We start from the raw sequence: 15,427 nt of genomic DNA, 5'->3' as shown, positions 1-15,427 counted from the left end.
ACTCAAACAGCAAGCGGACCAAATCTTAGCCAGCCTGGGTCAAGGAGAATTACTGAAGGCATGTAATGAAGAGGTGGTGCTTCCTCAAAGACCCCACCTGTGTCCTGCTGCTCAACTTCAGAACAGTACTCTCTGGACCCTTCTAACTCCAGTGTTTGGGCATCAGGATGGAGTCGATAATTAGCATAATAACTCTGGGGATCTGGTTGTCTTGAGCATGACCGTATTTAATGTCATTAAGTTAAATAACTTAATTTTGGAGTGTAAAGGAATGTATTAAATATAGTAATAGGCCTGACCTCCATCATCATAGCTCAACCCTACATCCTGTTGCCACCCTTCCAATTAGGTCACATTAGCTGTTCTATAGCCACATAGCCTTTGTTACCTAGTCATTCTCACTTCACTGATCCCTCACTCACCTCATCTCCCAAAGCCTGCCAATAAACCAAGTCAGATTCCCCTTCGGAGTTATTCCTGGGAGATCTCACTTGGAACTCCAAATTCAAGCTTGCTGTGCTCTTTTACTGGGTCACCACTGTTAACCTAACATACAGAAACATTTTTTAAAAGGGTGTGTACCCCATTCTGTCTCTTCCCAAAAGTTAGGAGGAATATTCAACATATTCAGACTCCTAGAGTCTTCTTTGGAGATGACAAACCCAACAAAGTCATAAAGAGCAAAGGAAATGGATGTAGAAGGCTCATGTTTATATCAGATGCAGGATTATAAGGAGTGCCAGTCACTTTCTGTTTGCTCTCAGATCTGCCATTTTCTTGCTCTTACACATGATACAGGGGAGTGACCTCTGAACATACAATCCCCACGCAACCCTGCCAATGGCTTCTGGCTAGATTCAGCCAATGGGAGGTACTGCGATGGCTAACAGGGACCGGAGAAGATAAGCAGTGTTTCCTCCTCTCTCCATCTGCTTCATGCAGAGGCTGCAGCTTTTCTGTACTTTCATCACAGGCAGCTCTGCCCTTTACTTGCTGGCCCTGAATTCTACCATACAATTTCTACCACGGCTCCAGTTCCCAAAAGGTGACCCTGGCTCTGGCCCTTGCTTAGTACCCCAACCACTTACTTGTGCTTGTCTCTGGGTATTATTGTCTGCCCTTCTGATGCTTTTCTGTATTAAATTCCCTCCCCTGAATTCTCAGACTTCCAATTTTCTGATTAAATTTTGACTCCTCCATTTTAGGATTTGGAGATATTAATACTGACAGCATCTCCCCTATATTCCTGGAAGCTTACCATGGTGATTTGGAATCCAACTTCTAATGGTCAGCATATGCATTTCTCTGTCTGAGACTTTTTTGATGACCTGAGCCTTCTCTGTCCACATGTATGCACACATGGGGCTGCCATTAACAGCAACAGGAGCTGGTTTTATACACCAGCTCTCTCATTTCCATGGTCTGAATGTGTGGATACCTCCAAAATTCAAGCTGGACTCTGAACCCCTAAGTGATAGTAGCAAGAGGTGTAGCCTTTGGAGAACTGATTAAGTCACGAAGGTTCCACCCTCAGGAAAGGATTGTGGCTCTCATAAATGAGGTGGAAGGAAACTCTCGAGGGCCCTTTTGCCCTTCTGTTTTCCACCAAGGAAGACGGCAGCAACAAAGCACCTCTTGGAAGTAGAGAACAGGCTGTAAGATATTGCCAAATCCAAAGTGTTTTGCTGTAGCAGCAGAAAGAAAGGCAACCCTGAGGCAGGAAAACCCTACAGTATAGGCTCCACATTGGCTCCCAGAATTGCCAGAGGAGCTACAGTTGCCTACAGTGGTCAGCTGAGCATGGGCACTGTTCCCATTTCCCTCGCATTGCCTCACTCCACTGCTAAGGTTTTACCTTCCAAATAAATTTTGTACTTGAATCAGTGTCTCAGGATCTGAAATCTGGAGGATTCTAAAGCAAAGACCTTTTTTGTCTTTTCTTCCTAGTTCTTTCTTCTGCGTAAAGCCAAGTTAATGCTCAGCCATGAGGTGTAGGGAGCAACGCTACATAATTTTAGGGTAAAATCATTTGGTTAGCCTAGTTCTCCTGCCTACAGCCCAGCTATGGAATTCCAAGACATAATTTTTGGCCTCGGGTCACAACTGAGACCTCAATGATCTGGTGATGCTGTGATTCTCCAGGACAAGAAACATCTTGGGAGCTGAAAACATCCTGACAGGAACAAATATCTACTCAGTTCCTCATTGTTCTTGGATTATTACATCTTATTTACACAGGATATACTGAACTCTCTGCAAGTCATTTGTTACATTTGCTTCTCCCGATGTACTGAGTACTGAATAAAAGGTGCAGTAAAGTGGGGACTTTCGTCTTTGCCACCCAGAGCAGCACTGATCAGACCCAAAACTCAGCTTTTTCTCAGTCTCATTTTTCTACCTTTCCTGTAATTTGCCGTGTACCACCGTGGCTTGCAGGAGACTAGGACTTAACTGCAGAAGTTCTGGTTACATCCTCTTTCCCTGTTCCCTACAATGGGGCTGCAAGTACTCTGACGATGAGTACTTTCTTACCAGCTGTGGAGGGCTAAGCAGGCCACAGCAGTGGATGGAGAGCGAGCTCCTGAAACCTCTTCCAGCTGGAGTGATGCCTGTCGACAGGAAGGGCTTGGTCTCAACGCCTCTGTTTCCCTCTGGTTACTAGAAGAGCATATTCTCAAGACTTCTGACTCCTCACCCATGAAAGGGTCATCCCAATAGTTTTCTCTGCAAGCTCCTTTTGACAACCAAGTCAAAAGGGATCAGAAACACCTTTGGACTCCAGGGGACTTGTTTTCAACCAGCCGTCAGTTTGGCACATGAAAGAGAGAGCTGGAGAGCCCGAAGGCTTGTGTGCACTTCCAGTGGAAGTAAAACAACAATCTGGGCCCTGACAGCAGAAGATGAATTTAATTTACATGCTTCAAGCCATATATGGAAAAATCATTTAAAGTGCAACAAGAAAAGGCCACACTACAAGTCGATGGTGGCTAACATCACACGTCCCAGTGGTAAGAGCTGGCCTCTGTTAGCAACTGTGCTCTTCCAACATTCCCCATCAGTGAGCATATTTGGCCTTGTGTTTTCCCAGGAGCTTGATGGTCTGGTCTGAAATACCATTCTGGATGTGCCCAGCCTCAGCTCCAGGGATGGACTCGCCGCCTCTCCTCCCCCACTGTGTTCTCATGTCATGGGCCGCTCGTCTCTCTAGCTTCTCTCCAATAACCCAAGCCTCAGAGCTTTTCTTGTTTGTAACTTCTTAATTTAGAAATGTATACATTGAGCAGAGGAGAAGCTCTTATTTTAGCCAGAGCTTCTGATGCTGGAAATGGGCTGTCAGCTGAGCAGGGCCAGAGCCCCCATCTGATGGCCTGGGCCACCCGAGTAGTCTCCACTTGGAAGGAGTGGCTCACACACTGCACGCAGGGAAATGTTTATGGGCACGTTCTAGGCCTCTCTGGCATACTCCTCCAGGAAACCCAAGCCACAGGAGATCATGAGGAAAGGAATGTCCTGAGAGTTTAGAAGGGTGCCGAACACCAGAAAGCATGAGTGCTCTCCTACCACACACACACACACACACACACGCACGCACGGATATGCACACCAAGAGAGATGGTGAGTAACAGAGGGAGAAAGACAAAGAGAGACAGAGACAAGGATAAAGCTCAACAGGCAAGTCAGGGGGAAGCCCACAGAGCAGACACAGAAGCAGCTGGCCCATCCAGCATGTGTCATAAATTACTGCAACCCCCAAATCAATTTCTGCAACTTTAAAACTCACTATTTATTGCTGTATGCTTTCTGCTCTTGCAAGTATGCTTTCCTCTTAAATCTGTCAGACATAGGAAGTTCTTTATGTAGTTATTCCTAAACTTTCCCATTGTACTGAGCCTTAATGTTTCAGTAATTTTTATGCAGTTCCCCTAGGCTAAAAAAAAACTTCCATTTATAAAGTAGTGAAGTGTAAATAACTTGATAAATATTTATGTCCTAACAACTTCATAGCCATTGGGGAAAATACACACGAATGGAAATAAATTGTTTTCTTTCTTTCTTATCCCTCCTTACTAATAGGATGCGTGCCTCCGCTGGACACTCCCAGGTTCTCCAACCCTGCAGTCAGATTGGACACCACCCATATTTCCTGTTCCGCAATGATTTTGTTCCATTCTTGCGCTGTAACCACAAAAATCTCAGCTTCACTGAGATGTGAGGGCAGCGAAAGACAGGCAGCACTATCTAACACTGGCACTGCCGAGGTCACATTGCGTGACTTTCCTCAAAGATGTTTAGAAATTAACATCACTTCTGCAAAGTGGGACCCTGTGGTGGACTGGAGTACAGTCTGGAACCCATAGTCTGACGAAACCACTTGACCGTGACTTTTCCTATGCGTGCGTGTGTGTAAATAACCTATAACCAAAGTAAATATGAATTCATTTATGATTAAAACATTTTTAAAACTTTAAACAGCAAAGTAAAAGATAAGAGGAAGTGAGATCTTTTTCAAGTGGGAAGAGGAACAGGAGATGGGGAGGGAAGAAAGGGAAAAAGGATGAGAAGAGAGACTCAAAGGAAAAACAGAAACAGCATTTTCAAACAGGAAGGGTCTCAAGAGTTGGAGGCAGCAGGGGGATGGGAAGAGAGGAGGCACAAAAGGTACAAACGCCCCACAATAAAGGTAATCATCATGTACTGCAGTCTTGACAATAAAAACTACATAATAAAAAATAAATGAAGAAAACATTTTAAAATCTGGAAGGATCCAAACCAAACTAGTAACTGCTCACTTCTAAGGAAATAAATAATTTTGGGAGGAGAAAAAGTCTAGGGAGGATTTTACTTTTATCCCTTTTGTCGAATTTTTTTCAGGAAGAATGTTTTCATGTAGTATTCATGTAATTAGTATATGGGCAACAGCCACACGCAACAATGTAATGTACCCACACAGAAATCCCTGCAAGGCCATCTGTGCAGTGCTGACTTTTGCTCAGCTCCAGCAGAGGGGACTTATTTGCTGAAATAGCCAGCAGGGGCCTGTGAGGAGAGTCCCAGGCGAGCGCTTCTTATTCACTCGCACAGAAATTCCCGACCGCATTTTCCTTTTCAAGAATCTTCCTTCCTTTCTCACTTCCCATGGCAGCAATTCCCAGGAGGTGGTAGCTGGTCACAATCACCTGGAGTCTCTCCCAAAGTCAACCCCTCCCTCCACCTGCCCAGATTCCCACTGCTCACATTCTACAGGCATCGTGCTTCAGGCATGGCAGAGGGTGTTACTTTCGTGGTCTGGGGCCCAAGGCTGCTAGCCAAGGCCTCATCTCCTGCCCTCACTTCACCTGGGCTGAGCCACATGGCTGGATCCTACCAATGGGGAAAACAGTGCGGAATGCAATTCCACATCTGAGTCTGACACTATTCCTACGAAGACACGCACATCCCACATCAGCAGGACTAACTGCCCCACCCCACCCATCGCCTTGGGCTAGAGCTCCAGGCCCCTCTCCAACCAGTTATTCCTCTGCACATGTGATAATGTGGAGGAGAATAAAGGCTCAGGATGTCCCCAGGGATGCAGAATTTAGCCCTTCACAAGGATGAGCCACAGAGCACTCAGATCTGAAGGACGATTACAGATTTGAGGCACAGGTGCGAAGAGAAAGATTTCAGAAGAAGAGCCAGCACCAAGCCTCAGCTGCGCTTCTCACTGTGGGAATCGCTGGCATATTGAGCTGCTTTCTGTGCCCCGGTGTATCCCTTTGCCAGTGAGAACGCTTAGCCCCTGAGAAGAGTTTGAGAGGATGGGGTTCTCTCTCTTTTTGACCCTCAAATGGTTAAGTCACTTAGCCGCCTTTAAAACAGAGCCCAAGGGAACCACCCTGCAGAGCACTCTGATAGCCCAGAGGGCCTCCCGGCAAGCCCCGCCCACCTCTCCCTGGCCCAGGTGGAGAGCCTCCGACGGCTGCCCTTGTGCTGTGCACACTCTGACAATCCCCCGGCTTCCGGATGTGGCAGCCCAGCCTCGTCAAAGGCCATACGCTTATGCATAATTTACTCCACATGTTTGTTTGTTGCGCCTGCCAGAGGCATCTGTCGTAAATGTTTCAATGCCTTAACTTTAGATGAGTTTTCTTTTGAAATAACTGTCCCTGGGGTGATGCACTGAGCAGTAATTAGCACCCATCTATCCTCAGGCCCCCCTTGGCACCGGTGCTCGCCATAAAACATTCACTAACCGGAGCGTCAAGGGCCGCGGCCATCACGGCAGGCTTGGGGGACAGGCACCTGCAGCCTTGCCGCATAGACACCCAGGTGACAGGTTCCACCGACCTCTGGGACCACTGAAATAGGGTTTCGCATTGAAGCCCCTTCCGTGGAGTCTGTCACAGGAAGAGTCTCTGAAGGACTCACACTTCCCACCCCAGCGGCTGGTACGGTGCTCCTTGAATCTAAACATAAAAGCCGGCTTCTCTGTCTTTGAAGCCTTGTGCCCCGAGCCCACCCGCGTCATCCAGGGCCTCCATCTCCTCTCCCACTCGCAGACACCACGCCCCAGCAGCGAGGGTGGTCTCACGGCGGTCACTGATGTCTTAATTCGTTCCGTCAGTGGTGAGTGTTCCTATAGCGCTCCTCCTCCACAGGCTCTCACCTCTGTGAGCAGGGCCCCAGCTGGTCTGAGCTCTGTGGCAGTTAGGTCTGGCATCAGAGTGTTATGGCCTGGACCTCCGGGACAGTCCTTGCCAGTCGCTCTTGGGCCCCCTTCTCCACCCTTCCCTCCTCTCCTCCATGTTGTGGGGCACTGACTCCTGACAGGTATTTCCCAGTGAAGTTGGTCACATGTGACCATGGCAGGTCCTGCTGGGACCCTGGAGGGCAGGAGGGGGAAATTCAGGGCATCTCTCCCCTGCTTTCCACCTGCTTCCAGGAGCATCTTCAGGAGCAACCTCTCCTCAAAGATTCCAGGCCCGCTGGGTAGCCCTGGCTCCTGAGCGCTGGTCCTGCCATACCCACTCTGGGGGAGCCCCTTGGGCCATCTCTTGACAATATCACCCCCTCCTTTCTTGTCCCCCAGCCCTAAAAGTGGCCACCACTCACTGCTGTTGCTAATCTCCTGGGTGCCTCAACATCCCTTCTCGGAAAAGCTTTGAAATTAGTCCCTCATATCTTTTTTTTTTTGTACCAGGGATCAAACTCAGGTCCTTGCACTTGTGCAGCAGGTGGCGGAACCACTGAGCTAAATCCCCAGCCCTATCCCTCAGATTATTTACCCCTCTATTGCTCTACATAGAATAAGCTTTTTTCTGGTTATACTCTAATGCAAACTTTATGGAAGGAAAGGAGACAAGGACTGGAACCAGAAGGGACTGAGTGAAAGGGTCAGAGTTTGGACTCCCTCCCTAAGTCATACATAAAAATCAACTCAAAGGCCGGGGATTTAGCTCAGTGGTTCCGCCGCCTGCCTTGCAAGCGGAAGGACCTGAGTTCGATCCCCAGTACCAAAAAAAAAAGAAAAATCAACTCAAAGACCAGCACAGCTTCCCAGTCCTGCCATCTCTGGCATCCTGCCTCCTCTTAGGGTCCTGTCATCTCATATGGACAGTGAGAAAGCTTGCTCTGGAGGGAAACTTGAGAACATCTCCAAATCTATCCAGGAGAGCATTTTCCAGGAAAGATTCCGTCTGAACCAAGGAGGAAGAAATCCAGCCTATTCCTTTTTAAGTTTCAGGCTCTGTATTCTTCCTAGAAACACCATATGTATCTGTGTTTATATTCCTGGATTCCCTCACTGTCTGTTGACCCTCTTGCTATAAACTAAGCTAATTCCACTCACTGTTGTCCTCAAGGGAATCAGAACATATCTCCACCAAAATTTACACAGAGCCTCTCATGTAGGGTAGCAAGTTTGTCTCTTACTAATCTTGCCAGCAAATACCACCATCCACATATGACTTTTTAGGGTGGGTGAGCATCTGCTTAAGGAAACACTGGAGAGACCCAAGAACTTAGGGTTAAAAGCACTGCTTTTGAGTCAGACCTGTCTGGCTTACACTCTGGCTGATTCTACCACATATTTGATTAGCAAGTGACTTCTCTCTTTAAACCTCAGCTCTCTTGTGTAAGATCTGGGGATCAAAATAACTTTGTGACTTAAATAGTATCTGTGAAGCCCATACTGAGCACTCTATAAATGTTACTTATGTTATCATTATCAATGGTCTTCTATAACCACACACTTGAAAGTCAAAAAGAATTGGCATAAGAATAGACAAATTAATGCTGTATAAAACATATAAATGACAAACCAACACCCAAAGTATTGTGGGGTGACCAACATCATCTCTGCATATCAGGAAAGAAAGTCACGAACTCTCAGCACCAACTCTCAGCTGCCTCGACCCACACAGCATAGGGTCCAAAGCCGGGGAGAGCGGTGGGAGATGAAGAAAAAAACGAAGAAACAAAGACTATTCTTGAAAGTTCGGACCAGGTGGAACCACAGCTTGTCGAGAGCTAATGGCGCCTGGAGGGGTGCGACGTGCTCTTTGCTTATAGTGCAAGCAAACAGGAAGAGAAGGCGGGACAAGGAGTGCTACGTAGCCTATGAGGCCTAGGCCGAACGCAGCGTGATTGCTTCATAATGGGGCATGCGCAGGTAGAAACAGGGGAGGATACAAGGTAACGGTCTCCAGGGGCTGTGCCATCGGGGTCTACAGTCTTAGTCACACAGACTGTGTTTGACTATCTAGTCGAGTAGGGAGGAGAAATGAAGTAGGGAGGCGGCGAAGGCCCATCTTCAGGCTCAGCCCCCAGCACTCAGCCTGTAAAATCCGGGCTTCCTGTGTGACAGAAGAGACCCAGAAAAGAGCTTGCCTACCTGGTAAATGAGCTGCGATTTCCATCCCAGGGTTCTGGCTCCCTGTCTACCAACCTGTGAGCCTTATCACACTGCACCTCCCCAAGGTGGACATGTCACTGTCACTTCATTATGGTACAAAAAATTTTATTTCACATGGGAATTGTGTGGTCTTAGCAATAACAAGTCTTGATAATGAAGGTTGGCCTCAGGGAAACGTTACAGAAAGACCTTTTTTAAAGGAAATGGCCACTGCTAACATTATACTTACTTGAGGAAGACTACATTTTTTTTCTCCTAAGAGCATATCTGTATTTTGTTTTTTTGGACCAGAGATCGAACTCAGGACCTTGTGCTTGCGAGGCAGGCGGCGGCACCACTGAGCTAAATCCCCGATACTAAGAACATATCTGAGTAACACTGGGTTAGGTAATAACTTCTAAGACATTACACAAAAGCACAAGTGACAAAAGGATAAATGGATAAACTGAACTATTTTGAAATTTAAAACTTTTGTGCAAAAATAAAGTCCATTCTCACCATTTCTATTCAATAATACCCAAGAGATTCTAGTCGGGGATTATGAGACAGACACTGAAAAAGATGACATGACCTTGTAAATAAAACAATCCCAAGAAATCCATTAAAATGATTAGAGCTCATAAACTAGTTTTAAAATTTATGGAATAAGAACCAATATACAAAAATCAATTTTATTTCTATATACTACCAATGAACAATCCAAAAATAAATTTTTTGGTTTTGGTACTGGGGATTGAACTTGGGTCCTTAGCTTGCAAGGCCCCAAAAATAAAATTTTGAAAACAATTACATTTGCAGTGGTATCAAAAAGAATAGCTGGGGATTTAGCTCAGTGGTTTCGCCACCTCCTGCACAGGCGCAAGGACCCGGAGTTTGATCCCCAGTACCAAAAAAAATAGCTAAAAAGAATAAAATAATTATCAGTAAGCTTTAGAAAACTGAAAACTATGAAATGAAATGAAGTTCTAAATAATTGGGAAGATATCCCATGTTAATAGAGTAGAAGACTTGTTATTGCTAAGATGAAGACACTTGTCAAACGAATCTACAGCTTCAGCTCAATCTTGATCAAGATCCTAACTTGTTTTTTCTCCTCTTTTTTTTCTCAGAACTTTACAATCTGGCTAGGAAATTCATGTAGAAATGCAAGCCATCCACAATTTTGTCAAAACAATTTTGAAAAGAAGTACAAAGTCAGAGGACTCACACTTCCCAATTTCAATATTTACTATACAGGTACTGTAGTCAAGGTGGTATGGGGCTGGATAGAAATAAACTTACATTTATAGTCAGGTGACTTTTTATGGGGTATCAAGATAATTTAATGGGGAAAACAATCTATTCAAATAATGCTAGGACAACTAAATATCCACATGCAAAAAAAAAAAAAAAAAGGAATTTTGACTCCTTCCCTAAATCATACACAAAAATTAATTCAAAAATGGATCACAGGCCTGTCAGAGGTAACACCATGAATTCTTGGAAGCACATCTGAATAACACTTGGGTTAGGCAATAACGTCTTAGACGTGATGCACCACAAGTGACAAAGGAACAACAGATATACAGAACTATTTCAAATTAGAACTTTTGTGCATTAGGTGATATTATCAATAAAGTATAAACTGCAGAATTAAAGAAAATATTTGTAGACTATATTATGTGATAAAGGGCTAATATCCAGAATATATAAAAATATAGGGGTTTTTTAGCTATGATAATAAAGAGCCAATTAACACAACTTTTAAAATGGGCAAAGGATTTGGATAGACATTTTCCCAAAGAAGACATACAAATGGCCAATAAACATGTCAGTGGGGGTTCAACACATTAGTCATTAAGGAAATGTAAATTGACACTGCAGTGAAATACCATTTCACATGATTAGGATGAGTAAAATTAAAAAGAGAGGGAAGGAGGTTGGGGAAGATGTGGGGATACTGCAGTCCTCACACATTGTTGGTTGCAATGTGAAATCGGGCAGTCACTTTGAAAGGCAGTCTCTTCAAAGAAGGAGGTGATTTCTTCAAAATTTTAAAAATAAACTTACCACATTATCCAGCAACTCTATTCTTATGGATATACTCAAGAGAAACAAAAATAGATACCCAAACAAAAATCATACCCAAATGTCCATAACATCCTTATTTATAATTGGCCAAAAAGAGCCTACTCAAATATTCATCGACTAACAAATGTATAAATAAAAGGAAGCCAATTTTTAAATGGAATATTACTTAGCAATAAAAAGAATGAAATACTGTATTGCTGCACATGGTAACATGGATAAATCTTTCAAAACTTTCCTAAATGAAAGAATCTAAAGATCACATATCAAATGATTCCATTCACGTGAGAGTCTGGAACAGGCAAATTTATAGACAAGAAAAAGGAGGTTAATATGTTGATCAGGACTTGGCAATGATTGGGTACAGGATTTCTTTTTGAAGTAATAAAAAGGTTTCAAACTTAGATTGCGAGGACAATCGCACAAATCCATGACTATACCAAAACCCACTAAATTATAGTTTAAGTTGGTGAATTGTAGAGTATGAAAATTAAATTTCAATAAAAGTGATTTTAAAAGGGACTTAATATCTTTAAAATTAAAAGAAAAAGAAACAAACCAATGGGTGTGGTGATGAGAAGGAGCTGGGTCCCATCACCAGCCCCCACAACTAGCTGTGTGGTCTTGGGGAAGATTCACATGGTAGCTTACCGTGCACAGCAGGAGGGGCAGTGGAAGATGAGGAGACACACAGCCCCAGGGTTCCAAGAAGGTGGAATCAAGGTGACACACAAGGGGGAAGAAACTCATCCCAAGCCACCAGCCACGCTCATCCTTAGTCCCTGTCTGCTGCCCACAGGGCCTTTCTGAAGCACTCCCTGCCCCAGGGCCCCTGAAGCCATGCTGCACAGTGGGCACCGACAGACAGCAGCTTCAGCTACGGGGTCTCCGTGACCGGCTCCCATCGATGAACAGATCTGGGGCAGAATAGAAGCATCTACACACTCACAGAACCACAGGAACACAGAAGGGCCCTGACAATTACACTCGGGGCTGTTTTAATCTTACGCTGTGCATTGGGAGGTCATTTCCTCCTGGTGCCCACGAAGCATTAGGGGCTTGGAGCCTCGCATTGTCAGCTGTGTAATGAAAATAGATGTTGAACACTAAAACATAAACATGTGTATCCCTCATAACACATTCAGATGTTTTTTAATTATTCATGGTTCCTGAAAGCTATTTGACCTATCATGCATATATAGCCAAGGAATGTTTATATTAGAACCACAGCCCCGATGTACACAGTTCCAGCCCCTTGGCATTCCCATCTACAGAATTAAAGTTAAATGAGTCAGTGGTCAATAGAAGTTACATGCGATTTCCATAAAACTATCCACTGTACACGGCGAGGACTGTGTGAAGATGCCAAGCTGACAGAACACAGAGTGCTTGCTCTTGACGAGGGTGCCCACCATAATTACTCTTTCCTACACATGAGCCCATTATTTCCCTAAATAATTGGTGGTCTTGGAGTTGCTCCTCATCTAAGAAAAAAATAACTCGGAGGGCCACCCTCTCTTCTCTTAAGTCTTGTTTTCTTAAAAAAAAAGGTAGTATTCTGGGCTCCAAAACGCCACATTCTTATGTTTTGGTGTTTGCATAAATTTGCATGCTAACATGAATGGTTCCAACTTAAAGAATGTGAAACAAAATGAAATTTGAATTCAAATCCGGGGTGGAGAAAAGACATATGCAGAAATAACAAATTTTTAATCTTGCTGATATTTTTTTCAGAAATGAGATTTAGGAAAGTCATAAACACACACTTGTTTGATTTCAAAGAAGGGTGACACTCAGAGACTGGTACTGCCAAAGAGGGGACACACACACACACACACACACACACACACACACACACTCTGAGTATTTAAGGACCACGTCAAACTCTGAAGCTCAGAGATAGGCCTTAGGCTAAGCGTACCATCCCGTTCCTATTTTTGGAATCCCACCCAGAAAAACTAAATGTGAATAACACTGTATGAGTAGCTCAAACAAATACAGGCAAGGATTCACCTCTGCTTATTCTCAGAGCTATTTCCTGCTTTATCCTTTTATTTCCCCACTGCATTGGGGCAGCAGTGGCTTGATGATTAGACCTCATTTTGAATCCCAGATCCATCCACCCTTTAGTGGCTGTGTGACCGCTGGAAAATGATTTTATCTGCAGGTGACTTCTTTCATGATTTTTCACTTATATAACAATAGCACCACGGGCCAGGGATTTAGCTCAGTGGTTCTGGCGCCTGCCTCATAAGCGCAAGGTCCCAAGTTCAAGCCCTGGTACCAAAAAAAAACAAAAACAAAAACAAAAAAATTCAAAAAAAAAATTTCAAATAGCACCAGCCTTAGATTTATTGTGAGAATTAGATGAGATGATGTTGTACACTCAGCGTAGTGGCCAGCAGAGAGCAAGCTCTCCGTGAGGGTTCTCTGCTCTCATGGGCTCCACACGGTGGAGTCAATGTTGTGCAATACTTAGGGAGTGGCAGCCAGAGGAACCAGGCCCGAGGCTGCTTCTTTCTTCTCCAATCTGCCCTCCAACTCTGTCCAGACAGCAGCACCCAGGAAAGCAATGGCTCGAGTCACAGTGACAGCTGTGTCCAGCAGCTCCAGCCCAGGACACAGGAAATGCCACTCTCATTCCACCTTGCCCCACACAGCCCGGTCTCCCTTCACTGAGGTGCCCCAGTAACAGGACTGCAAGCCCTTCCCAAAAAATGAGTGGCCCGCGCAGCGTCTTACCCCGTCATCTCCTCCTTCAGTCGCATTTGTTTCCAATTTCTGGACCACCGACTTGTCGTTCTCCTTTAACATTTTCTCCCGAACTCTGGTTTCATACTCAGGCCGGGAGTGCTCCTAAACCAAAAAGTCAGAGAGAAGTTAGTAAACAGGAGGAAGAGTGACCTGGACCCTTGGGTTACAACTGGACAGCACAAGTACATCAGAGTCGGGGTCGGGTCTGGACGCTATCAGACATGAACGGTCACACCACACAAGGTCACAAGTAGGCTAGACCAAGAACACAGTATGACAGAGAGAGGGGGACAAACGACACGCATTACCACACTGAAAGCCAAACCTGGGCTCGCTCCTGGGGGTGGCACCGGCGTTGAGAAAGGAGAGAGGAAGTGTTAGCTGGGCAGCAGACGCAAAAGATGCCATGTGCAGTTTGACAGGGGCAGAGGGACAGACCGACTCATGCTGCCAGCTGGCCTCAGACCTCAGCTTGCTTTCCAGCTGAAGGAACAGATGCCCCATGGGGAATCAGGGCGACAGCAACACTTCCCTGCTCCATCGCTTTGCGAGCTCAAATGGCAGCCAATACACATCAGTCAACAGTGGCCATGGGGAACCCTAAAACTCATGTGCCTGAGCCTGTTCCCAGTGGAGCGAAGGTGAGCAACTCACTGGCAAACACGCCAACGCTTGGAAGACACCACTGGGCCATTCTGCCACCCAGGCCCAACCTATGAGTCACCAGGCTTGGAAAAGAGCACCTAACTGATCGGAGGACCCTGGCCATGGAGTCGGTACAGATGCCAGGGCAGAAGACATGGGACTCACTTCCTAGGAAATGTAGCACATCCTGGGCTCAGCGCTCCTGCAGCTGCCAGCTCCAAAACAGGTATCTACTGCTGCGAGGAGCGCGTGTCTCTGCGTCAGTTACTGACCTCACCTAGGTGTGGATTCACACTCACACACTGGCTCTGCAGCTAGAAACACACATTTCCTTATCACGGACACGTTATCAGAGATTCCACAGCGAGGCTCCTACCCTGCCCCTGCCTGGCTTTCCAAAAACAAGCCCCACTATGGGAGAGATGCTGCAAGTGACTAACCACCTTAACACAGAACAGCAGGTGACACCGGTGCTCATTAAGGCCCTCCCCCGCCACCAGCCTCAGTGTGTCGGTCCCTCCCCTTCTCTGTCTGTCTGTCAGATGTCCTGGCTGGGCATCTCCCCTCTGAGTCACTCAAGTTTTAAGCTTACACCACAACTGTTGCCCTCCATTACACGTTTTCTCTGCTTTCCTAGCTGTTTTGCGCAAGAACCCTTCTTCTCCTACCCCAGGATCTGCTCCCTGCTTGGCATTATTCTGTTCTCGCTGTAACTGGCACCATGAAGAACACACAGAAGTCTAAATGCTGCTGACATTCACTCAATTTTGTCTCTCACCTTCATCCATCCTGCAGCCCAGCACTTCCTAAGGTGTGCGTGTTCCAAAAGAGTTTTAGCTAAAAAGAGGATTCCAGGTTGTAACAGACTGGAAAACACCACTCCACGCATACCCTTCTGAGAGCCACAGGGAACATATTAAACTCTCTGGAAAGCACTACTGTAAAGACACCTGCTTAATCTCCATAAGCTCCCCATTTCCCAAAGAACAGCTTTTGCCTATAGCAATTAACATTCTTCAGGAACACTCTAAAAAATGTGGTGTGAAGTTTTCCTCCATGGCCCCTGAA

General features: G+C 45.5%; 1 protein-coding gene and 1 long non-coding RNA gene across 6 annotated transcripts in view; one reads left to right on the top strand and one right to left on the bottom strand.

Moving 5' to 3' along the window:
• Ano2 (anoctamin 2) overlaps window positions 1-15,427 on the bottom strand; it is a 326,914-nt gene that overhangs the window by 136,725 nt on the left and 174,762 nt on the right. For all 5 annotated transcript variants that reach the window (XR_015452355.1, XM_087214186.1, XM_021248110.2 and 2 more), the window contains one exon: window positions 13,703-13,816. Coding sequence is in view for 4 of the 5 variants with exons in the window: in XM_087214186.1 (XP_087070312.1) it covers window positions 13,703-13,816 (114 nt within the window). In the remaining variant the exon portion in view is untranslated. The remainder of the gene's footprint in view (window positions 1-13,702; window positions 13,817-15,427) is intronic.
• Window positions 8,675-12,032, top strand: LOC110346640 (uncharacterized). The gene is made up of 3 exons (XR_002390800.2): window positions 8,675-8,986; window positions 10,003-10,129; window positions 11,760-12,032. It is a non-coding gene; the product is annotated as an uncharacterized LOC110346640 (long non-coding RNA).

Source organism: Heterocephalus glaber, unplaced genomic scaffold (genome assembly GCF_053883595.1).
Source record: "Heterocephalus glaber isolate CG9 unplaced genomic scaffold, H.glaber_assembly_v1.0 deba00001444, whole genome shotgun sequence".
Classification (NCBI taxonomy): domain Eukaryota; kingdom Metazoa; phylum Chordata; class Mammalia; order Rodentia; family Bathyergidae; genus Heterocephalus; species Heterocephalus glaber.
Note: the sequence above shows the minus strand (reverse complement) of the source record. Positions and strands in the feature narration are given on the sequence as shown.